This window comes from Musa acuminata, chromosome BXJ3-5 (genome assembly GCF_036884655.1).
Source record: "Musa acuminata AAA Group cultivar baxijiao chromosome BXJ3-5, Cavendish_Baxijiao_AAA, whole genome shotgun sequence".
Classification (NCBI taxonomy): domain Eukaryota; kingdom Viridiplantae; phylum Streptophyta; class Magnoliopsida; order Zingiberales; family Musaceae; genus Musa; species Musa acuminata.
In genome coordinates, this window is record NC_088353.1 from 7,170,856 (window position 1) to 7,195,577 (window position 24,722).

The following is a 24,722-nucleotide window of genomic DNA, read 5'->3' on the forward strand; positions in this document are numbered from 1 at the left end:
CATATATATATGAAATAATACTAAAATAATTAAAATTTATTTAGATAAAAGATAATCTAATGGATTATGCATCCACAGGAATGACAAAATTATAAACCATATCCATAATTTTATTAGGGTTTAAGCACAAATAATGTAAGCGAATGAAAAGGGTAATGATCCCTATGCCAAAATTCGTACCCGGATGTTTTACTCAGAACAGGTGGCCTTTAGACAAACCCACATTGTGGAGCCGACACATGAGTTTGGTGGTGGTCGGCGCAATGTAGGTAAGCCAATTTAATATCTAATTATTATTTTGACATATATTTAACTTTGTGACCCCCCCAAAAAAAAATGTCGAAAACAATTGCATTGGCAAGAAATTAGAATACAGAAATGTCATCGTCATTGTAGCTATGCAATTTGGACGTCTATTGATGGGAATTAATCAATGCTGTCCTTTGAATTGTGACCTCTCGAGATAGCGTAGTGAACATTGCTTTCATAATTAGTCAGAGTAAAGGAGATGTCCAAATTATTGTAGCTTGCAAAATTACACGTAGCTCGGACGATTGCATGATAATTAATGGATATTAATTACATCCTCAACTACCTATTTATGTGAAGCTCCAACATCACATTAATAGCTACTTGCATAATTTTCAAAGTATTTATTAAGATGTATCCGGGTCCCATAATCTTTTTTTTTAATACAAACTTTATCTGTGATATCAATGGAATAATAACAAGAATCATCGAATAATATTTATAGTGAATGTGTCGAATAATTTAACCGGTAAAAAATTTAATAGGATATCGTAAGATTCTGAGCTCGAATCCTGTCTTTATTATTTATTATTTATAATAAAAATATTTATCTTTTAAATTGTGTCGATAATCATTGACAACCAAGTAGAAGAATCTTTTGTGCTTGTAACTTTCTTTTACTATGAATTGGATAAGTGATATCAATGGCATGACGATACATACATATTCGACTACCTACTTTTTGTGAAACATCAACATCACAACAATAGTGTGCACAAAATATATTCAAACTGTTTGTCAAGAATTATCTTATCAATTTGATTTTGTTATTACTTGTTGTTTGTATAGTTATAAAAAGCACCGGAAAGAAAGAAAGAAAAAGAGAATATGTCACCACACCTCGCATCAGTCTTTTTGAGATCCACACAGGTGATATCCATGTCTGCCCCTCTGGTGAGGGAGCTCATGGAAGTGGCATTTATGGAACCAGCAATGCAGCAGCTAAGAGTCGCCACCACCACCGCCACCACCGGGTCTTAATCTGCCACAGCGAAAGCATGCGCTTGACACGGAAAGCTCTTGTTTTCTCCTGCTGCATGGCGCCAATGTGGTGATGATTCCCAAGAGCATTCGCTGGTGGAGAATGCTTCCTTCTCCTGGGAATAAACGTTTAATCCCAAGCAAAACCATGGCCTTTCTGCAATAAAATACTAGCAACAGGTTTGGCCATTTCCAACTACATACCAACACTTCTCCTTCATGCCTTGTATACTATTCCTTCTCCACCTACCTTCCCGCTCTATATATGCAACCATAGGAAAGCATGCAACTTTAAAAGTAGCTTCTCCTCTGCCCTTTCCTCTCTCTTTCTATCTCTCTCTCTCTCTTGGCAGATACGGGGGGGGGTGGTGACAGCACCGAAATGGTTGCGTTCCGGGGTGCGACTTTCAAGACCGTGGACCAGTGCACCTCGGTGGGGCGGGAGGGGCACACGGTGGTGGCCGACATGGACGGCACCTTGCTCCTGGGCCGCAGCTCCTTCCCCTACTTCGCGCTCGTCGCATTCGAGGTGGGCGGCGTCCTGAGGTTGCTGCTCCTGCTCCTGGCGGCGCCGCTGGTTGGCGTGCTTTACTACTTCCTGTCGGAGTCGGCCGGGATCAAGGTGCTCATCTTCGCGGCGCTGGCGGGGGCGCGGGTGGAGGAAGTGGAGTTGGCGGCGCGGGCGGTGCTGCCGAAGTTCTACTCGGCGGACGTCCACCCGGAGGTGTGGCGGGTGTTCTCGGCGTGTGGCAGGCGGTGCGTGCTCACGGCCAACCCCAGGATCATGGTGGAGGCGTTCCTGAAGGAGTACCTGGGCGCTGACCTCGTCATCGGGACGGAGCTCGGGACGTACAAAGGCCGGTTGACGGGGTTCGCTGTCCACCCGGGGGTTCTCGTTGGAAGGAACAAAGCCGCCGCGCTCCGCAAGCAGTTGCCGGAGGCGTCGCCGGAGATCGGGCTCGGCGATCGGGAGACCGACTTCCCTTTCATGAGTCTTTGTCAGGTACGTGCGCGCTGCTGCTTCTTCCAAAAGCCATGCATTACGTAACTATAGACATGAGAGAGGAGCATAGAATGAACACTACGGTTTGCGTTTCTTGAGGCAGATAACGGCGCTGTGAGAAAGAAAGAGAATTAGCAACGCTTGCACGAATCTTAAATAGTTTTTAGATCAATTCTTTTTTAAATAAAAACTTAGTCATAAGAATATATTGAAAATTATTTAGAAAAATAAATCAGATTAATTTTTGAATTATCTATCTTTGATAAATAAGTATGGAATACCACCATATCGATCAATATTTAAGATATAAGAATGTATTGGAATTAGCTGTAACATCTTCATTGTCTAAGAATAAAAAATAATATATATAAGAATTTTTTGCATATCAATTCTTTCAAAAGTTGAAAAGTATATATATATATATATATATATATATATATATATATATATTTATTTATTTATTTATTTATGCATGAAGTGAATGCTTGGTGTTATGTACACAGGAGGCGTATGTGGTGCCACCGAAACCCAGATGCGGGGCCGTCGCCAGTGACAAGCTGCCGAAGCCGGTCGTCTTCCACGACGGCCGCTTGGTCCAGAAGCCAACGCCGCTGCTAGCCCTCGTTACCGTCCTCTGGTTCCCGGCGGGCTTCCTTCTGGCCTGTCTCCGCATCGCCACCGGGGCCCTCCTCCCCATGCGCTACGTCTACCACGTCTTCCGCGCTCTCGGCGTCCGCGTCATCGTCCGCGGCACCCCTCCTCCCCCGGCCTCCACGTCCCTCGGCCATTCCGGCGTCCTCTTCGTCTGCTCCCACCGCACCCTCCTGGACCCCGTCTTCCTCTCCGTCGCTCTCGGCCGCCCGATCGCCGCCGTCACCTACTCCGTCTCCCGCCTCTCCGAGATACTCTCCCCCATCCGTACCGTGCGCCTCAGCCGCGACCGCGCCCGCGACGCCGCCATGATCCGGAAGCTCCTGCAGGAGGGCGACCTGGCGATCTGCCCCGAGGGGACGACCTGCCGCGAGCCCTTCCTGCTGCGCTTCTCGGCGCTGTTCGCGGAGCTCACGGACCAGATCGTGCCGGTGGCGACTTGCAGCCGAATGAGCATGTTCCACGGCACCACGGCGAGGGGGTGGAAGGGGATGGACCCCTTCTACTTCTTCATGAACCCCAGTCCAGCCTACGAGGTTACCTTCCTCGACAAGCTCCCGCTCGAGATCACCTGCGGCGGCGGCAAGTCCAGCCACGAGGTGGCCAACTACATACAGCGGGCGATAGCCTCCACTTTGTCCTACGAGTGCACCCGTTTCACGAGGAAGGATAAGTACCGGGCGCTCGCCGGGAACGATGGAACTGTTCCTGAGAAGAAGTCCAAGGCTGAAGGCGCCACGGCCATGGATCGCTAAGGAGGCAGCAGCTACTACTACTACTACTACTGCATATGTTCTCTCTCGTAATCCCGACTGTTCCGGCTATGATCTCAGTGCTTAATGTACATTGATATCTCTATAATAATCATTAAAATTAATGTCAGCATCCTGTTCTAATGTGCATTGATGTCTATGTCTATATAACTACACAATGGATGAAGAGAAGGGATCAAATCAAAGTGCCCCTCTCTGCTGCTGCAAGAGAAAAAGGGTTTCAATGATCAATCAAGGCTAACACAGAGCTAGAAAATGAATGCAGTGTTTGAGACCATGTTGTTGTGCCATTTATCACAAGAGATGTGGCTCTCTTTTCTATAGCATGCCAAACATTCTTTATGGATTGCTTTGCCAGCATCATTTGGTGATCAGATTAGTTCATATTCTCAGCTACTGATCTGATATTTACTGACCTTATCTCACATTTCTGAAATCTCACAAGTCCCAGACAATAAGTTTTGGCATTAACACTGTTAGGTACATAATTAATGACAAGAGGACCCTCCATCAAACAATTAATCCAACCAAAATATAAGTTTCTTACCATCACAAACTTCCTGACCATATATTTCAGGTCTCCTCCCTCATGTTCATGAGGTGGTCTTTTGTTCTGGATAGCCTAATCTTTAGACACACTTGATGCATGAGGAGCTTGCTTTAGCAAAACAACATACCAAATATGTGGTCTCAGCCTCTCCAATCACTTTCTTGGGCGAGATGAGCAAACAATACAAATCTTAACTAGATGTATACTAAAACAGAACAGGATAAGTTATCTGTCAGGTTTCTGGTTGCAGCAGTAATGTCATTGTCGGATACCTTCATTTATTAGGTTACAGTTTGCCAGAGATGAAGGAGTACTGCCAAGTGCTTGAACAAGGAGAGCTCTTTAAATTTCAATCATTGCGATATAGCTTATTCATCCATTATTTGATCATTTACAAGCTTTTTTTTTAGTTTACATGATTACTAATCTAATGTCTTATGCTCCGAAGAATGTTGTTGATGTAAATAGGACAATTACTAGAAAACAATAAACTGGTGCTTCCTCCCTTCCAAAAGTCAACTTAGCTCAACTCAAACCCAACAACAAAGCCTCAGAAATTTCATCATTAAATTGCATTTAAAATAAAAAATAATCACTCCCTAAAATGAAGGTGCTCTTTGGGAAATATATAAAAAATATATAAATACTGCTTATAAATTAAAAACCAGAATAATAAGAGAAAAATTAGACTGCTTATAAACCCAATAAACACATCAATAAATAATAATAAAAAAGATAAGTTGATTTGATAAAAGAATTAAAAAACCAGAATTTATTTAACAAATAATTATAAAAAAAGGGGAAAAGAGCAAATAATTTGAGAAAACTAAATTATAAGAAAAACAATAATGTTCCGACCTCCTTCCAAATTATAAGAAGCTTATAATTGGTAATCCTTTTTGGTATTTACAACCCCTAAAAAAATTATAAAAAATATTTTTATTATTTATAGTCCCTCAATTATCGGTGATACTTTTATTTCCCACAATCCCTTATTTAATTTAATTTATAGAACCCTAGCTATGCTGATATCACTTGATGCAGTTCTATAGTCAGTGTGACATTATTCATCACTCGATGAAGAAAAAGATTTCGCTATGACATCGTTCGCCACTTCAATGCCACTCGACATAGAGGAAGACTCATGTCACTCAATACTTCTATGTCATTTGACCCAACACTACTCTGACTCCACAAGAGACGAGAAAATTTTTACTTTAATGTCATTCTATTGTCTAATATCACTTGGATGACCCAACACAGAGATAATCCATGAATCGATCCTTGTCGATCTACTCGAAAGGTATATCTGTTAGTCACATTCCATCGAGCGAGTTGATTAAAAGTTAAAGTTCATTTGCATAGGGGCATCTTAGGAATATTAATTTAAAAAAAATTTGAATTGTAATAGAAATATTTAAATAGTTTATTACTTACAGCTCATTTTCTCTTAAAAATAATAAAAGTATTATTTTACTATTTATAGTTTTAGTATTATCGATTTTATCTTTTTTTTTTCCCATAACCCTATGATTATCGATACGAACGCTCTCTCGCCATCGTTGATATCGCTCCATGCTATATGTTGACACTCAACGCTCCCTCGCTTCTTGTCTTTCGGGACCTTGCTCATTACCTTCTCAATATCGTCATTCAAAAAGAAGAAGATTAGGATATTTCTATCTATTTACAAAAGGTATTTAGAAATATTAATTTTTTAAATAATATTTTAAATAGTAAATTTATGGTGGTAAATAGTAATCTCCAATCTTCAATTAAAATAAAGAGGTTACTATTCAATGTCTATTCTTACAATTTACGATTCTCTTACTATTTATAATTATTTTAAAAATTAATAAAATAGTTTACAAAGGCAAATAACATGATATCTTCTTGGTTGATATAATTGACTTAGAAGATTATATTTTCTGAATTATTATAGAATATACATAACTAAAAAATATTAATTTATTAAAAATAAATATTAAAAATTATTTCTCACATCTTTCTTTTCAATGTTTGATTTGTTACATTTTATTATCTAGTTTTTTTAATTATTTTATGCCATTTATAATGATTAAGAGGTGAAGGAGGCGAAAAAAGAGGAAAAAAATATAAATGAGAAGTGAAATGATTTTATTATACTTAAATTATAAATTAAGGTCATACATAAAAAGATAATTCAGAAATATTCAAAAATTATTGGGTCGTAAATAACATGATTATAAATAGTAATCTCCCAAGTAAAATTGATCCTAAATCATCGTAATTCACCGTAATAGCCTTCGCCGACGTCTCCCTCGATCCCTCTTACCGACTCTCACTCTCTTATGGCCACCGCTTCTTCCCCATCCCGTCGCCTCCTCTCTTCCTCCCCGCTTGAACCATCTCCCCCCGCAGCTCGCGCTTCCCCGCGGCTCCTACCGGTCGATCTCGTTCCCTCTGAACACTTCTTCCCCCCATGTCCGATAATTTCCCTGCCGCGCCATCCGCGGACGGATCCTCCTTCCTGGAAGACGACTGCCAACCCCTGCCCGCCGACCCTCCCCCCGGAAGACCTGCTTCCGACGCTCCTGCAACTCCCGCTGCGCTCCGCCGCCGTAGAGAGGAGGAGGAGCGGAAGAAGGCTGGGATGGTGATCACCTTGATCGTCCAGTCCCCGCTTCCTTCGTAGCTGCCACGGTGAGGGCTCCGCTCCATGTGGGAGCTCGCCGCCGTCCTCAACTGCCTCCATGTTCCTGGCTTTGGAAATGATCTCTCATCCGGTAGCATTTTTAGGGTATATCTGCTGGTATTCCTCGGAATTTACTTGTCTGTTACCTTAAAAATCTGGATTTGAATAAGTTTCATAAGAACCTATTGGCATGTTGACAGGCAATCCCTCCAGTTTCTCGCATTGCTATAGGGCATTCAACCTGGGTTACAGTACTCTGCAGCAACTTAAGATTGGTGGCACTGTGTATGTAGCTTGTTCAATTATATCCGCTGAGATATTACAGCAAAGAGATGATATCATGGAATGGCTAATCTAATGGTCATTTACCGCAGGTCACTGATGGGGACATACCAATTATTGCATCCCATGGGTGAGTTCTTTGTATCTATGGAGTCTAAGACACTTAAAAACATATCCATCTGATAATACTGATGAACTCTGACTGTTAAGTTTTGCAGAACGAAGATCGAGACATATGACTCTTGGTCCTAACCCACATATGCTAATTTCTAAAGCACTATGTAGCATCCGTGTTGAGGTGCTTATTGTGATGAATAATAATACTAATTTGAAAGTTTAATGCCTTTATTGCAAGTGACAATGTTTAATTATTATTTATGTTTTCCCTTTGTTGATGGATGTTGGCTTTTATCTTGTACATAAACCTGAAAAATGTATAGCTAAAGCACTTTCCTTGCACTTACTGTCTTAGTTCCACTTCCTGAGTTGTCTTACAATGATGTTTGTCAACATTTATGCTTCTTTGGTATCATTTTTTTTTTCTTTGTATATAAGACATATATCTTTTTTTTTTTCTTGTTCATGTTTTTTGGTATTCGGCTTGTATAGCTGTCATAACTTGTATATGCAAGAGGAGGACCCAGGACCTTTTTGTTAATGTGTCTGATGGTACACCATAATTTTTCACTTTGCAATGGAAGTAGAAAGCTTTTTTTCCAACATTTCAGAAATAATGGAGAAGAAAAAAAATTGCCAAACATATTATGTGGTACCTTGCCAAATAAAAGTCACCACTATCCTTGATCACTGATTGATGGTAGCCACCATGTTTGCTAATGGTCACTGAATGCGACCTCCATCACCTCCAACCACTGCCCTCCATGACTTGCCATTAGTCCCTGGTTGTCAATCTCCGCTGCCATTGGAAGACATCATTGTCCATCAATTCTGGCTGGTTAAACTCCTGTTACAATCCTTTCATTACGCGTTTTCTGTTCACCATTTTCCACCGGTTGCCAGCAGCTGCTAACCCGTAATTGGTTGTCAGTTGTCAACCACCACTATTCCCATCTTCAGTTGTTGATTGTTGTTGCTGATTGCTAGTCATCATCAGATTCAGCATCAACCATATTTTCCATCACCAACTGCCACCCTCAGCTACATTGATTAAGAACTGGTGCATTGTTGAACGGAGAAGCAAGTAAGAGAAAAATAATGAATGGGAACAGAGTGGAAACATCTAGAATATGTTTTCCGTTTTTAGTTTTTAAATTATACCTTTGAGTGCTTGTTTTGAGACGAAATGGTTGACCCTTTAGCTGACAAATTTTTTAGGAGCTTCATAATTTTTAAAACTAAGCATTTCCCCCTTAGTTTTTCTCTGCTTATTTGAAGTAAACGTGCTTTCTCAAATATCATAAACTAAAGGATTAGAAACTTCCGATCTAGAATTATATAGAGCTTTCATAAGTTGACATGGATGAACATTATACATGTTGCACTACAGATTTGTCCACACTATAATATGTTAACTGGTACTGTTTCCTTTCAAATGGCACTTGTCATTGCTAGATGAATCAAATGACTCTCCATTCATTAGTGTTGTTATCCAGTGTACCATATAAATGAGTACTATATCCTAATAATTGATTTTGACTTGTTAGCACCATATAGGTTACTGTCTCAAGAATTGTTTCCTTGTCAATCATTTCAAACTTTTTACAGGTACTTCTGAATCCTATGATGCAATTGATACTTATATATCATATAATTGTGAATATGCGATGTTGAATCTCTAGCTTTTTGATAATCAACATTATGACATGACTAACTGAGCTCTGAAAATGTAGTCTTTACTCTGCTTGGTTGATTTGATACTAGAAGTTGACTTCATTTTTTTTCATTTTGCAGCAAGAAGACATTCATAATCTTATTGATGATTCATTAAAAATGAGGCATTCAACTCTTGCAAAGCAAGGATTGGTGATCATTAACATTGGATTTCTTATTGGTATCCTGATAAACTTCATGGTTATTTTAGAAGCCACCCAAAACATTTGGATATTTATTTTAAACTACCTTTTGTAGTCATATTGCAAGTGTCATGGTTAACACTTAGTAATTCCTTCATTTCTTTGTTTTGCAGGTACGAAGATGATACAACTGTTGGCCATCCATTGTACTGTGAAATTAGACAGGTTGAGGTAAAGAAGGTGAAGGCAAAGGGATTGTCATTTGCTTCACATATATCTTTCCAGAGGGTAACTGTTACAACCAACATGGATAAATTCCAAGAAGTTTCAGTGAGTTTCTCCATTTTGGTTGGTTTTAATTGAGTGATGTCATCTGTGTTTTGGTAGTTTAAACTGCACTATTCTAATAGTGATGTGGCTTAATCAAAAGTCTATAACCATTAACAATAAAAAAAAGAACTATAGAAAACTCAGCACATAACTCTATTAATGAAGATTAATTCTTACGAAAGTAAACTTTGTCTTCCTTTTCTTTCTCTAATTGGTAGCATAGTATATTTTTTATTTCAGGTAAAATTTTCTCAAAGTAGAAGTGGAACGGAATCCTCTCTTGGGAAGAAATTAAAGTTTGAATTCTGCTGGATATCAAGAAAATTCGCAAAGTATGGGATTCTTTGCACCTTAGTACTTATGCTTTTAGTCTCATTTTACATGGCATGGTTAACCTTAAATTAGTCTTTGGTAATTCAAAGCCAATAATTTTTCTATTTCTGTTGTACTTTGGGCATTCAAACATAAGAAAGAGAGACTGTTGAAAAAGCAACACAGAGAAGCTCTCCTCCCAGGCAGCTTTGTGACTCCAGATGGAGCTTCCTCAGGCCGCTTCCTTTGTGATGGAAAGCCTGTCATGTATACTTTGGTTTATCCTATTTCTACTATATTAAGTTTAATAATTTTCTACTTTGATGTTCTAATAAATAATGAAGAATATGTATATAGAATGGTTTCCACCTACATGTTTTACCTTCCTAGAGCCATGAAACACGTTGGAAGAGTATGATTTTGTGCTTCTCTAATGGTGCTGAATATCATTGAATTCAAGAATGTGTTTATAAAGAGATTTGGCAGTTGACAAGTTCTACGAGTGTTTACAGATTAGTTGAACTTGCTTCTCTAGGTATACTGCGGATCACATGGAAAAGCTCTTTTTGCTTGTGTTTTTTTATTTTTCTTTGAAAGGTAGCTTGCAGTATTTTTAAAATGTTATTTTTCTTACTAAGCTAAGCACCGAGGATTTTATAATGGAATGACAGAGGGCTGAAAATGGTTTTAGGAGCTTTCATATGTTTACTTCTGTCTAAATTTGAGGTAGGTACTTCTGCTCAGGATTCTGTGGGTGGTGGATATTAGTGTTATTGATCTCTGATTAGTTTATTTTGATTGGTTTTTTTTTTAATCTTATTATTTGGTTTCTAAATTTCTGCTAATCCTGATTAGTTCTGTTATCGTCTTTGTATATTTCATTGATTTGATGTACATAGCTAAATTATCTAAACAGGGCATAACTAAATATTTAACCTGAAATGGTCTATTCCTGTGAATGTTTGACATATAAAAAATGTCCGAATCCTAAAAGGTGGATATTGGTTATTAATGATTGTTTGAATTGTAGTTTCTTTCGGTTTTCTCTTAATGATTTCTGGCCAAACTCAAATTAGTAGTAGTTTCATGTTAAACAATTTTTCAGATGACTAAGATCACACGATCAATGAAGCTATCAAAATAACCAAACATTTATACAATCTCTTTTTTTTTTCTCATTTATGTTCCGCATCTTGTTTATTTCTTGATGAGGCTTCTCCACCGATTTCTAATGCTTCAGTCTTATGTGATATGTTTTAGGAAAAGACAATGCTCAGCTGTGAGTGTCGTCAGGAGATCAGTCATTGGGTGGCCTGATGTCTCAACCAATGGTAAATTGAATGGCTGTTGGCAAATGGATCTGGTTAACAATGATACAAGGTGCCCAAAATCAAATTACTATGAAGAAATTAATATCAAACATCAGGATGAGCCTCTTGACCACAGGTGTCTTCTCTTTCATGCTTGTTTTGAGATGTATAGTTTGTTTCTAATATGATGTATCTTACTGTTGTATTGGTTGGAATTTAGCAATAGGTGGAGGAGAAGGCCTCAGAAATATTTGGAAAAAGGATTTTGTGGATACTGTTTCTGATATTGATGCAGGCTTCGACAGTGATGATGACATTGTAGGAGAAGCAGTATATGATGAGGAATATCTGAGAAGTCAAAAGCAGCAAAAGGTGTCAAGTTGGCCAGAGGGGGATGAGGCGTTCCGTTGGAAGGAAGAAAATGTAGAGGATGATGAGATAGAGGAGGAACATTCCTCGAGCACTAGTGAGATTTGGAGGATCAACGCTATTACGAAAGGTTTCCTGGTCGAACTAGGCAGGAAACAAAAAAATTGAGATCAGTTGATGAGCTCTAGACAGCCGTAAGATGCAGCAACAGAGCTGCGTGACCATGTATAGATTGCCTGCAGTATGAGCTATCAGATACAGATTCCACAAAGTCTAATGAGTCAGATGCAACAGACAAATTCTGGTGCATCTGATAATTTAGAACTCTCAACAGCAAGTTAAGTTTCTCAGGAAGAAGACAGTAAAGAAATAACGTATAACAAAATGAGTCCCATATTGACCAACTACACTGAGGCTGCAGATAAAGATCGGCAACCAGCTGTGCATAAGACGGACAGCATCGGGGAGGAAGCAGATAAGCCCCAAAGAATAAGATTCGTAGACCTGAATGAGCTCGCCCCAGGAACGAGTTCTGATGATGGCCTGAGCATTAGGGACCAAGACCAGGAAGATTTTTAGGCAGGTCTGTTGAAGAGAACAGGTTGGTTCATTCATAACTCTGCACAATTATTTACTTAGGATATTATCTCAAGTGCCAAACTGAAGGTCACTATTTAACAAAAGCAGTTGTTCTCGCCAAGATGGGCTGTCAAATGACAACATCTATTAGCAATCTTGGTCTGCTTCCATTGATCCACTTTAGCAAGTACTTGATAGCAATTTTGAAGTAAAGAATCATCTTTTTTTTTTTTTTTCTGTTCTACATGTTCCATGCATAATATGCGTTTGTGCTAATCATTTGACAGATTTCTAGATCTAACTGTTGCCTCGTATGTTTTTTGCTCTACATGTTTCATGTACAATATGCCTTTGTGGTAATCATTTCAGATTTCTGGATCTAACTGTTGCCTCGTTTTTTTTTTGTTCTACATGTTCCATGTACAATAATATGCTTTTGTGGTAATCATTTGACAGATTTCTAGATGTAACTGTCGCCTCTTTTTTTCATTCAGAGGCGCGATGCCAAGTTAGATCTGAGAGGATGTTTACCCATGTACCGATTTTAATCAAGAAGATGGTCCTTACCGTGACCATCTAAATTCTACATGTACTTCGGCAGAATTCAAGGTCAGTCCCCGTTCTCTACTCTCCATTTGCCAACATGAAATGGCTCTTGATGGTTGGCATGACAATTTATTTGGTCCTCATTAGTTGCTTATCCAATTTATTGCGATTAGGTTTATTGTATACTGCATGCAGTTGTTGGAATTGGTTTAGCTGTTGCTAATTTGACGAGGATTTTTTGCATTCAGATATGTTAGATGAGATCAGTTCAAACATGGCGGTTTGATCATAATCGCACGTCACTCGCGCCTACGTCATCCAAGATGGATGCGCGTGAGACTGCCAGCGAAGGGCGAGTTCAGAGGCTGCGTCTTCCTTGCTTTCTGCTCTCTTGCAACAAATGCATGCGTTGACGGAGACAGCGTTCGGCCTTTCGCCCCCGGCTTTCGGCCCGGGCCGTGGATACACCTGGCATTGTGGTGGTCCCGCTACCAATGCGTGGGAAGAATTCATGTGAATCCTGTGCGAGGCCGGCATCTCATCCGCTCCCGATGCCTGCGTTTTCTTCGTCGAACCGACACAAGTGGAAGACGAGGAGTCTTCGAATCACTCCGATCTTTATGAAGGGCTGCCGGTGATCCGAGTAGCCACTGCGTTCTCCCACCATGGCGAGAATGAGCGATCGGTTGGCGAGCTTGGGCTCGCTCGCAGCCAGCCTCATGGTGGTCTATGCCATCATCCGCCGCTACCTCCCCCTCCACCTCCTCGAGCACTCCCTCACCAAGCACACCTTCCGCCTCTTTGCCTCCGTCTACCCCTACGTCCGGATCACCATCTCCGAGTTCTCCGGCGACCGCCTGAAGCGCAGCGAGGCTTACACCTCCGTCGAGGCCTACCTCAGTGGCTCCTGCTCGCAGCGCGCCAACAAGCTCAAGGCCGAGCTAGGCGCCGGCTGCGACAGCCTCACCCTCAGCATGGACGAGCACGAGGAGGTCACCGACGACTTCGAGGGCGCCAAGCTCTGGTGGACCTCCGTGGCGCGCACTCCCCGCTCGCAGACCGTATCCTTTTTCCCGGAGGCCGAGGCGCGGCGGCACTACCGGTTGACCTTCCACCGCCGGCACCGGGAGCTCGTCATCGGATCGTACCTCGCCCACGTCTTGCGAGAGGGGCGCGAGGTCAGGCGCCGCCGCCGGCAGCGCAAGCTCTACACCAACATTTCCGGCAGTAGGTCGTACGAGTACAGGAAGACGATGTGGAGCCACGTCGTGTTCGATCACCCGTCGACCTTCGACACACTCGCCATGGATCCCGGCAAGAAGGAGGACATCATGGACGACCTCATCGCCTTCCGCAACGGCAAGGACTACTACGCCAGAATCGGCAAGGCGTGGAAGCGGGGTTACCTCCTCTACGGCCCCCCCGGCACCGGCAAGTCCTCCGCTATCGCCGCCATTGCCAACTTCCTGGACTACGACATCTACGACCTCGAGCTGACCTCCGTCAAGGACAACACCCAGTTGAGGAAGCTGTTCATCGAGACCACCAGCAAGTCCATCATCGTCCTCGAGGACGTCGACTGCTCGCTGGACCTGACGGGTAAGCGGAAGCCCAAGAGGAAGAAAGAGGGCGAAAGCGGAGACAAGGCCAAGCCGCCGTTGCTGCCGGAGAAGGAGGACAAGGAGGAGAGCAAGGTGACGCTCTCCGGGCTTCTCAACTTCATCGACGGCCTGTGGTCGGCCTGTGGCGGTGAGAGGCTCATAATATTCACCACAAACCACCTGGAGAAGCTGGATCCGGCGCTGATACGGCGGGGGAGGATGGACAAGCACATCGAGATGTCGCACTGTGGATTCGAGGCGTTCAAGGTGCTGGCGAAGAACTACGTGGGCGTCGACGCGCACCCGCTGTTCGAGGCCGTCCGGCGGCTGCTGGAGGAGGTCAAGATGACGCCGGCGGACGTGGCAGAGAACCTGATGCCCAAGTCTGCGGAGGAGGACGACGCCTCGTGTCTCGGGAGGTTGGTTCGAGCGCTGGAAATGGGCCGGCCGGGAGCAGCGGCCAAAGTCGAGGACGGCAGTAGCGGGGATGAGACCGCCGAGAGTGAGCTGACGAGTTAATTTCGAAGGTAATAAAAAATAGACATTAATGTCGGATTTCTATCGGTTATTTTGTCTTTGTGCTCGGTGTATGCTTAGATTGGGCTCCGCCAAGCTGTTCTCGTCGATCTTATAATACAACGACTAATAATGCCACGTAGGGATGACGTTGGCAGCCGTTACTTCCAATCAAATCGTCGAGGAATCCAAATTCATCTCAATGCCGACTACATTGTTCATATATACTTAATACATTTGATTAAAAGGTATCATTCAGAAATTTGACACGTGAATACCGATGCGGTTGGTGATAGTGTTTTTTTTTGAAGGTATTGCAGGAATGCTACTATTTCTTTATATGATCCAACATGAAAACCTAAAACCTGAGATCGATATCAAGCTAAATTTGTTGAGTTGATCTTTGATCTTTTTTGAGTATTGGTTTCTCTTAAGAAAAGAACCTCTTGACATAACATGGATGATTAGTTTTTGTACCTAGTTCATGGAGGAGACAATTTATAACTATCCCAATGTCACTTTTTAATATTTTGTTCACACGGGTGATAGGGGAAGACAAGCTCGAATAGTTTTCCTTGGATCATTATTCATAAGGGTCGACAGGTGGAGGGTGATTAGGATATTTTCCTTTCATGTTAGCCTTCACGTGGCGACTAGGAGCCGACAGAATGTTAGAATTGAGTTAAGGTAATAGAAAGCTTTTAGACAAGTCTTTTGTGAGTTGTTATGTTATTGTTGTATAAGTGCATTTTGTAGGTAATGAAATGTTATTGATAGATTTGAATTGATATATCGTGTAAAAGTTTTAAAAGACCCCTTACGTTTGAAATTTTAGAATATTAAGTTAGTTTTATGATGATATAAATTTATGAAAAATGGTTGGAGTTCTAATTATATAAATTCTTATATAAATTTATAAGTGTGGTTAATAAATTATTAAGTTAGCTTGGGTTTTCATAAATGTTTGAGTGATGTAATGTATGATTATAAACTGCATTGATTCTTAATGTCCTCAAATGTTAATTTGGATCCTTCGTTTGTTGATAAATTATAATATTCATATTTAAGATATGTTCATGCCTCTTGAATGCGATAATTTAGGGGGCGTGACACCTCTCCCAAGCATACTTTGGGACTCTTGCTAAAGGGGTTCAGAGCATGGTGTTCAATTCACTTGACAGGCCTCAACTCCATCCTGTTCCTCTATAGTGTGAAGGACACACATGTAGGCATGAGTCTATTTATGATCACATTGTATATTGAGGGGATGCCAACCATTATAAATTTGGTCATTATCGTTTTAGAGCAAAGCTTATTGTCGAACATGACATGCAAGCTTATCAGTGAGAAAGTCATAAGGGTGAGATCATTAGCAAAACTCAAGTTTTTGAAAAGCGTCAAAGTAGAGGATGTTGGCAAAACTACCTATGTCGATTATAACCCTCTTTACTCGGGCGCTAATCATCCTCACAGAGATCACCAAGGCATCATCAAAGTTTAGGTCGAGGTACTATGTCTCTTCTTCTTTGAAGGTTATTTTGGAGTCATCTATTGATCTCAGGTGCTTCTCGTTGGTTTCTCGGGTGTAGGCTTTATGACCTGAGGAGTTGTCTCCTCTTGAGATAGGTCCATCGATGATAACATCGATCTGCCATTCCACCAGCCCCTACGATCAAGGCGAAGGCTCTCGGAGCCTTCGAATGAACCTCCTAATATATCCTTGATGAATAATCTCTTTAGTATATTTCTTCAAATCATTATAGTCTTCTATGTCGTGGCCATAATTATGATAGAAGCGATAGTACTTGGATTTGTCACTCCTCTTCAACGGTATCTTCATGGATCGAGGGTCCTTCAAGAATCATTTTTCTTTTATCTGTAAGAAGACCTTGATTCTCGTCATGTTTAGGGGAGTCAACTTGGACCTCAAACGAGGTAACTTAGGTTGGTTATATTTTCTTCCTTGTGGTGACCTCAGGGTCGGAGTTAATAGTAGTCGCTCCTATCGCAGCCTCTTGTGTGTCTCCTCTTGCTTACTTGAGACCATTGCCTCCGCCGCTATGTATTGGTTAGCCTTCTAGAGGGCCTCGGGTATCGTCATCAGTGGCCTCTCCACCAATGACGAGAAAAGGTAAGAGGGCCTGAGCCCTATGATGAAAGCTTAAATCATAAGTTACGGATGAACTTCTTGCATGTCTCAAATTTCATTAGTAAATCAAGCAATAAAGTTGGAAAGTGTCTCTTCCTCCCCTTGCTAGTGTCCAAGCAGCATTACTATCAATATTCTCAAGGAAGTAAAGCTCAAACTCTTTTGTGAGCTTAACAAAGGAGTCGATCGAGAGTGGTTTCAAGCAAGTGTATACCATTCTTGCGTCATGCCTCTTATAGTTGTCAGGAACAGATGACACATCAAAACATCCAAGGTGTCATGCAAAGACATCTGGCATGGAAGGCGACAATGTGTTCTACCGAGTCGGTACTATCATCAAAGACATCCAGCGATGGGAGGCCGAAGTTTGTCGAGATCGATTTTTCTTGGATATTCTAAGTGAATGGAGGCCAACATGAGATAGAATCGATCGGACTATCCCCTATAGACTGCTAGAACTCATGATGCATTTTATCCAAGCATTGGTCTGTTTGCCATAGTTGGGCCATAAGGGAGTCATCCATTGAATCCATCGACTGGGTCTCGGATTCGAGCATAGCAGAGAGATGGTGTCATAGTGCATTGAACTCCATAATTAGAGAGTGGGGCACTCCTTCGACTAGTAGTTTCATGGGCCTTGGGCGATCCTAAGATGTTGGCATCGTGTTGATCAAGGGGATCCCAACAGTTTAGGTTCAATCATGGTTGAGATGGTGGCATCACTTATTGGGCTAGTTGAGGTAAGAGCAGGGTGATAGCCTACATCATGCCCATAAGCATCTATACCTGTTGGGTAAGATTTAGGAACACCTCGATAGGGACAAATAGGTGGTTCGAGGTCATCCCTAGGGGTGAGAGGCCTAGATTATTGAATAGTTGTCAATATTGTGCTAGTGTTTGTAGCAAAGTAAACGCATCTACATGTGGGAAGGATGATAGCTACCCTCCTGAGTAAAGTTGCTATGAGTTGGAGGTAGGGCCTTCTCACATCATGCCCTCCTTCTAGCGCCAAAATGTTAAGGAAAATCATCGTTGATGTTTGAGTCAACTCAACGTGGTCTAGCTCGAAGATGCATGAGTGTTTAAAGTGGCTTCAAAATGGCTCCGAGGTGATTCCTACACTAAGACCAATGTCGAGAGAAGTTTCTCGCCCTAGTCCCTTCGACACTCAAATTAGTTTGAGGTCATTTTGGGGGATTTTTCGAAACGAGAACCCCTCGGCATAGCATCGGGGGTTAAGTTTTATACCTAATCCATGGAGGGGACTGCTTATAATTATCCCAATGTCTCCCTTTGATATTTTGTCTACGTGAGTGATAGGGGGAGATATGCCTAAGCAGCCTCCCTTGAATTGTTGTCCATGGGAGCAGACAAGTGGAGGGTGATTAAGACATTTTTCTTTCACGCTAGCCTAACTTGTGAGTGAGGCTTAACTTATGGTACGTAGCTAGGCCCGCCCAACTGTCTGACTAGCATTAGCCATATTATTGCTCCTCTATCTAATCTATTGTACCTCAAATCAACTTGTTACCTAGATAGGCATGTGTGAAGCATGTGACTTATCCAAGACTCAAGTTGGTCAGTTCAATCTGAGCTAGTATTATCCGACATAGTTAATTCCCTCTATTTATTGGTTTGAGCTCGTTAATCAATTGAATCAGACAAGTTTGATTAGTTCAAGTCAATTTAGGGTGATTCCAAACCAACTTGACAAGTTCGAACCTACCTGATAGGGCACATTTTGGTATCGCCCATGTGGACCCAAGCAAGCAAACACGATAATGCGGATGTGGAACTTCAAATCCGTCGTGGCACGTAGCACACACGTGGCTGGCAGCCGCTCGTCGCTCCCGTCGTACGAATGACATCATCACGATACAATTGTCCCGGAAAGCTCAGGGCTGTTGAATCTCGTATTTTGATGATGAAACCACTTGATATATGTTTATGTTTTAATATGCGTTTTGAGTGACGCAGGATGCTTCGATCGGGATGAGACAATTAAAGTGGAAAAAATCATGTTGTGCCGGAGGAACATGTCAGAAGATTGGACGTCGGGCCGATGGATCGGTCGACGTATCGACAGAAGGCTTCGGGCCGTAGACTCGGGCATCGGGCCAAGAAGAGCGGGTATTGTGCCAAGGATATCGGAGTTACGGAGTCAACTGGCCGATTGGGCAATAGGCCGCAGGAGAGGATGATGCGCCGAAGAATCAGACGAAGCGTCGAGGGACCAATGACATGCCGGACAACTTGGTTAATTGCTTAGGATTAATTATCTCGATCGAAGCTTTGTTTTACATGTGCAGGATTAACTACAATGGAAGTAAGACATGCAGCAGGAGTTGTTCCGGAGTCAAGACTATGATCACATTGGGAGTTCGAGAGTTCGACGGAAGTCCAGACGATCGTCGGAGGTTCTGCGGGAACAAATCCGAGAAGTCCAAGAGCTTGCCAAAAGAAGCTCATCAGAAATCACCAAGTGGATCGTCGCAAGTCCAGGAGTTTGCCGGAAGTCCGCCGGAGCATTGTCGAAGGTTCATCGGATGTTCGCCGGAAGTTCGTCGGAAGCTCGCCGGAAGAAGCGATTAACGCACCGGAGCAAGTTGTAGTAAATGTCTTAAGAAATGTCGTAGTTAACATATAGATTAAGTTAGAAATGGGAGCTGATCTCATTAACTTAATCTGGGGGCAATTGGGCCCTTGATAGACCCAAATTGGGCCGAATGAATCAACCCATTCGGACCAGAATTCCTGCTAGGTGGTGGCACCGCTAGGGTCGACGGTGGCACCACCCAGGAGAGGGTCTCCCAAGAAAGCTGGGCGGTGGCACAGCCTGGGCTTAGTCTCCGAGCGAGACTGGGCGGTGCAACCGCCCCTGAGAAGTGGTGGAACCGCTTGAGCTCGGTCTCCGAGCTCTGCCAAGCGGTGCAACCGCCCCAGTCAGACGGTGGCACTGCTAGGGCTCAGTCTCTGAGCTAGACTGGGCGATGCAACCGCCCTTGTCAAGCGGTGGCACTGTCCAGAGGCTCAGTCTCCGAGCTGCCAAGCGATTTTACCGCCCCAGTCAGGAGGTGGTACCGCCAGGACCCCAGAAATCCAGGAAAAGATATTTTTGAGCTCCAAATTCAAACTAGTTTGGGGCCTATATATACCCCACCCTTTCCTGGATAAAAGGGCACCGAAAATCCAATCTTACTCTGTGATTTTTAGAGCTCAAAAGTATTGTAAATGCTAGAAGTTCTCCTCCCTCTTTTTCCAAGTTTTGATCTTTTAAGAGAGGAGAGAAAAGTTTCTAAGGGTTGTCTCCTAAGCCCGTCAAAAGGATTGAAACTGTAAAAGGGTGATTGGCCTCGCCTATTGAAGGAAGGCCTCTAGTGGACGTCGGTGACCTCGTTGGTCGAGGAAGCCAAAAGTAGATATAGGTCAAGATTGACCGAACCACTCTAAATCTTGGTTTGCATTTACTTTGAGCATCTTATCTTTACTGCAAACCTCCTCAATAGCTTACTGCCTTCTACTCATTTACGAACATGTTTCATAGTTAAGTATTTTCCGAATCGGTGTTAAGATGGAAATCGGTTTTATCGTACGAACATCATATTTCAGTTTGCGCTTACATTCTGATTTCTATCTTAACTGCAAACTGCCTTCCTTACTTTACTTCAAATACGTTTCCGTAAGCTTTCAAAGTTATTATCTGTACGAAACGACTTTTACGTTGGAATCGGATTTCAACGTACGAATGCAGTTTTAATCATTGAAAGTTTTCCGCTGCACTAATTCACCACCCCCACCCCCCCCCCCCCCTCTTAGTGCTCTTGATCGTAACAATTGGTATCAGAGCAAGGTTTTTCTGATTTCGGATTTACACCCGAGAGAAATGGCTCTTCATGGCTTTCAAGAGGGCTTATCGGTTGTTCGTCCACCGTTGTTTAACGGATTGGACTACACTTATTGGAAAACTCGAATGAGAGTTTTCTTGATTTCTATGAATTTGGATTTATGGAATATTGTTGAAAATGATTTTCAACTTCCCTCTAAACCGATGAACAAATGGTCGAATTTGGAGAAGAAGTATTTTTTTTTAAATGCAAAGGCTATGAATGCCTTATTTTGCGCTTTGGATAAAAATTAGTTCAATCAGATTTCTATGTGCGAAACGACTTTTGATATTTGGCGAACACTTGAAATCACGCACGAGGGAACTAGTAGAGTCAAAGACTCAAAAGTTAACATTTTATTGCATGATTTTGAGCTTTTTCGAATGCAACCAAGCAAGACTATAGGCGACGTGTACACCCGTTTCACGGATGTCGTCAATAATCTAAGAGTTCTTGGTAAATCTTTTTCAAATTTTGATCTCGTAAGCAAGATCTTAAGATCCCTTCCAAAAAGGTGGGATCCTAAAATAACCATAATATAAGAAATAAAATATTTAAATATTTTTCTACTTGAAGAACTAATTGGTTCGTTGATGACATATGAAATGGTGCACAATGCATGATGAACAAAATAACCTTCCAAAGGACATAAAGGATTTGGAACTCCGGACAAATGAATATCACTTAGCGATGACTCAAGTGATGAGGACAATGATGAACTTGAACTTCGAATACTAAATCTTAATAAGTTTAGTAAATAAAAATCTAAAATAAACAATGAACTTGAACGGAGGAAGATGCTAAAGAAAAAGAACACAAAGTGGGATGAATCGAGCTCTTCCGAAGACGAGGAGAAAATCAAGAAAGGCGAGGTGGCAAACTATGCTTTAACTGCTTTCAATGATGAGGTAATCGAAATCCCCCTAATTTATTTTGAAATTACTTGATACTTTCATGATGTAGTTTCTTTTTTTAGTTTAGAATTAATTTTCTTAAAAATTACATGTTTAAAAATAAAAATACAAAAATTATGATCATGTTAGTAATTTCGAAAATGATAATATTACATATTTTATGATAAACAAACAAAATAATTTTGATTAAAAATATGAAATCATGGTTAAGAAGAAATAATGTTTATCATGTTGATTTCCATTGTTATTTCTCGATTTTTAATGAAATCATGTTTGATTTGAAGTAATGCATAAAGTTGTAATAAAAAATATTGAAATTTTGATACCATGATTTAACAATTTTGTGCAGGGTTTATTAATCTTGATGGTTTTTATGATGAAATTCATTTTTCGATCATAAACGTTGATGCATGTTTTTCATAAATGAAAAAGGCATCGTTCTATGAAATAAATCATATAAATTGAAATGGCTAAAAAGAGAAAAGCATGTTTCTTGATAATTCTTTTTCTCTATCTTATTGACCGTGATGAATCTATTTGATCATCTTTTTATGAATTTCTTGAAAATGATTTTGATTTGACGATTTGAATTTGAATGAATTTTTATCCTAATTATGATCTTAGTTTATTGGAATTACTTGAGATCTTCTTTATGAATCAAAATATTATATCTCCTACATTTCCTTTTACCATTTCCTAAAGAGGAGATCTATAAAACTAACCATGATCTTGATAATTATATTTTGAAACTTTATGTAAATCAAGATCGTTCACCATGACTTCTTGCATTTTATTAAAGAAATTATTTAAATGAATCATGTCTTTTGGTATTTACACGATCCTTAAGATTTTATCTTTCATGACATGATGTGATTGTATTTATGGCTTGTATGCCTTGAAATGATTAAAATATTTTACATTATTTTGTTCTTCTCCTCTTCTTTCTTGTTTACAATGATAAAATGAGGAGAAATTTTGAAATTATGTGTTTTGGATATAAAAATTTTCATGATCATGAGCATGTTTTATCTTCATGATTGTGTTTGAAAATCTATAGTAAAACCATGTCCAAATGCATGAAAGTGTTAAATTTTATTTTCGAATTTTCTTGATCCTAACAATTTATTTTTGAAAATCTATTGATCTTGATTTGATGATTTAAATGAGCTTTATCTTGATTTTTTGAAATTTATAAATTGAGATTTCTTATGCTTAAATCAAGATTTTATATGCATGAATTAATATCTTGTTCTCTTACAAGATTGAATGAACTCTATCTTTTTCATGATCTCCTAAGAATTATTTATGTTATTTATTTAAGAGGAGATTTGTTAAAATGAATCATGGTTTCTCTTGATTTCTCGAAATTATAACTTGAGTATTCATTTTATAAATCAAGATTGTTTCTATGTTCTCTCATGACATCTTTTAAGGCTTATGACTTGAATTATGTTATGTAAAATTCTTTGAATGAATGACATACATCTCATCACCTAATAATTCTTCTTGATATTCCTTGTGTGATAATATGAATACATGAAATATTCATTAATTTGTTTTGATAAGAAGTTTCGATCATGCATGGTAGGATGTAATTTGACAAAATTGGTACCATCATAATGTGAAATAAATGATGATTTGGAATCATACATTAATAATGATTTTATATTTTATGATTTGGTATGATGCATGCAATTATGAAATATTCATGAATTTGAAATGATGCATGTAATACTTATGACAATGATGTACATGATGTATTGCATATGATGTGTATCATGAATGCTTTAAATAATGAATGTTTAGTATCATGATCAACATGTTGATAAATGCTAAAAATTTTAATGTTTGAGTATCATGAATGATATGCTCATTAATGATGATTTATTTATTTTTCGGTATCGTGCATGAAAAATAAGGTTTTTGAAATTATGTATGTTTTAATTTGAATATATAATGATGCACAAATAAGATTGATACTTTCCTTTTTCATAATCTGAAAATTGATAGAAGGGTCTTCCCTTCTCTTTGACAATGACAAAGGGGGAGTAAGAATTTCTAGCTTGAACATCATGAAAAGAGACAAACTAGCTAGCTTGCACAATTCAAGACGAAAGCAAAAATTACACTTCTCAAAAGCGAAGAAATTGCTATCTTGAACATCACCGATAATTGCTAGCTTGAAATCTCAAGAAAATATAAAAATGTTCTATCTTGCCTATCTCAAGATGCTAAACATGCTAAACTTGCACTTTGCAACGGAAACAAAATTGCGAGCTCAAACATTGTAAAGAAAGCAAAAATTTGCTAGCTTGCAAACTTGCATATTTCAAGAAGCAATAGTTGCTTTCTTGAACATCTCTAAATTGCTAGCTTGCATGTTCTAAAATGTTATAACATTGCTAGCTTACATGATGTAGAACTTGCTATCTTGAACATTACCAAAAGTGCTATCTTGTATGTTGTAAAACTTGCATATCTAAAACTTGATATCTTGAATGTTCTAAGCATGATGTAACACTTGCTAAATTTTCTAGCTTCAAAACTGCATGATGATAAAACTTGATATTATGTTTTTCATGCAATGAGTTAAACTTATATCACAAACACAAGAATAATTATACTTCTCCTTTTTGTTGATGACAAAATGGGAGAAGTATGTTGATGACATGGCATGTTATGCATAAGTATATGATGACATGTTGCTTGGATTTTTAAATCCAAGAGTTTCTATCAATATGGCATATTGATAGGGGGAGTTTGTTTAAACTCCGGGAGTTAAGGTTAACTCCGTCATCAAGTGGTTGTCATCATAAAAAAAGGGGAGATTGTTGAATCTAGTATTTTGATGATGAAACCACTTGATATATGTTTATGTTTTAATCTGCGTTTTGAGTGACGCAGGATACTTCGATCAGGATGAGACAATTAAAGCAGGAAAAATCATGTTGTGCTAGAGGAACATGTTAGAAGATTAGACATCGGGCCGGTGGATCGATCGACGTATCGACAGAAG

The 24,722-nt window shown here is 40.2% G+C and overlaps 2 protein-coding genes across 8 annotated transcripts; both read left to right on the top strand.

The window, feature by feature from the left end:
- Positions 1-1,154: 1,154 nt before the first annotated feature.
- LOC103984980 (glycerol-3-phosphate acyltransferase RAM2-like) lies at positions 1,155-3,826 on the top strand. The gene is made up of 2 exons (XM_009402579.3): positions 1,155-2,293; positions 2,797-3,826. Exons 1-2 carry the CDS (start codon positions 1,673-1,675, stop codon positions 3,697-3,699), a joined length of 1,524 nt encoding a protein of 507 aa, XP_009400854.2. The 5' UTR covers positions 1,155-1,672; the 3' UTR covers positions 3,700-3,826.
- A 2,736-nt stretch (positions 3,827-6,562) lies between these two features.
- LOC103984981 (AAA-ATPase At3g28580-like) lies at positions 6,563-14,806 on the top strand. 7 transcript variants are annotated; one of them, XM_065152174.1, is made up of 11 exons: positions 6,563-7,058; positions 7,142-7,226; positions 7,316-7,353; positions 7,434-7,521; positions 9,135-9,234; positions 9,370-9,526; positions 9,767-9,858; positions 11,099-11,284; positions 11,369-12,118; positions 12,553-12,705; positions 12,891-14,806. In XM_065152174.1, the coding sequence occupies exon 11, from the start codon at positions 13,308-13,310 to the stop codon at positions 14,760-14,762; it is 1,455 nt and encodes a 484-aa protein (XP_065008246.1). In that variant the 5' UTR covers positions 6,563-7,058; positions 7,142-7,226; positions 7,316-7,353; positions 7,434-7,521; positions 9,135-9,234; positions 9,370-9,526; positions 9,767-9,858; positions 11,099-11,284; positions 11,369-12,118; positions 12,553-12,705; positions 12,891-13,307; the 3' UTR covers positions 14,763-14,806. The 7 variants fall into 7 exon arrangements, with proteins under 7 accessions (XP_065008246.1, XP_065008243.1, XP_065008245.1 ...); XM_065152171.1 differs by having other exon boundaries at positions 7,442-7,521; XM_065152173.1 differs by having other exon boundaries at positions 6,563-7,046; positions 7,442-7,521.
- The last annotated feature ends 9,916 nt before the right edge of the window (positions 14,807-24,722 follow it).

What these genes read in the sequence shown, in the direction of transcription:
- LOC103984980 (XM_009402579.3), top strand. Translation starts at nt 1,673, where the DNA reads ATGGTTGCGTTCCGGGGTGCGACTTTCAAGACCGTGGACCAGTGCACC. An exon ending in CTTTCATGAGTCTTTGTCAG is followed by an intron (nt 2,294 to 2,796) that starts GTACGTGCGCGC and finishes TTATGTACACAG; the next exon opens with GAGGCGTATGTGGTGCCACC.
- LOC103984981 (XM_065152172.1), top strand. Translation starts at nt 13,308, where the DNA reads ATGGCGAGAATGAGCGATCGGTTGGCGAGCTTGGGCTCGCTCGCAGCC.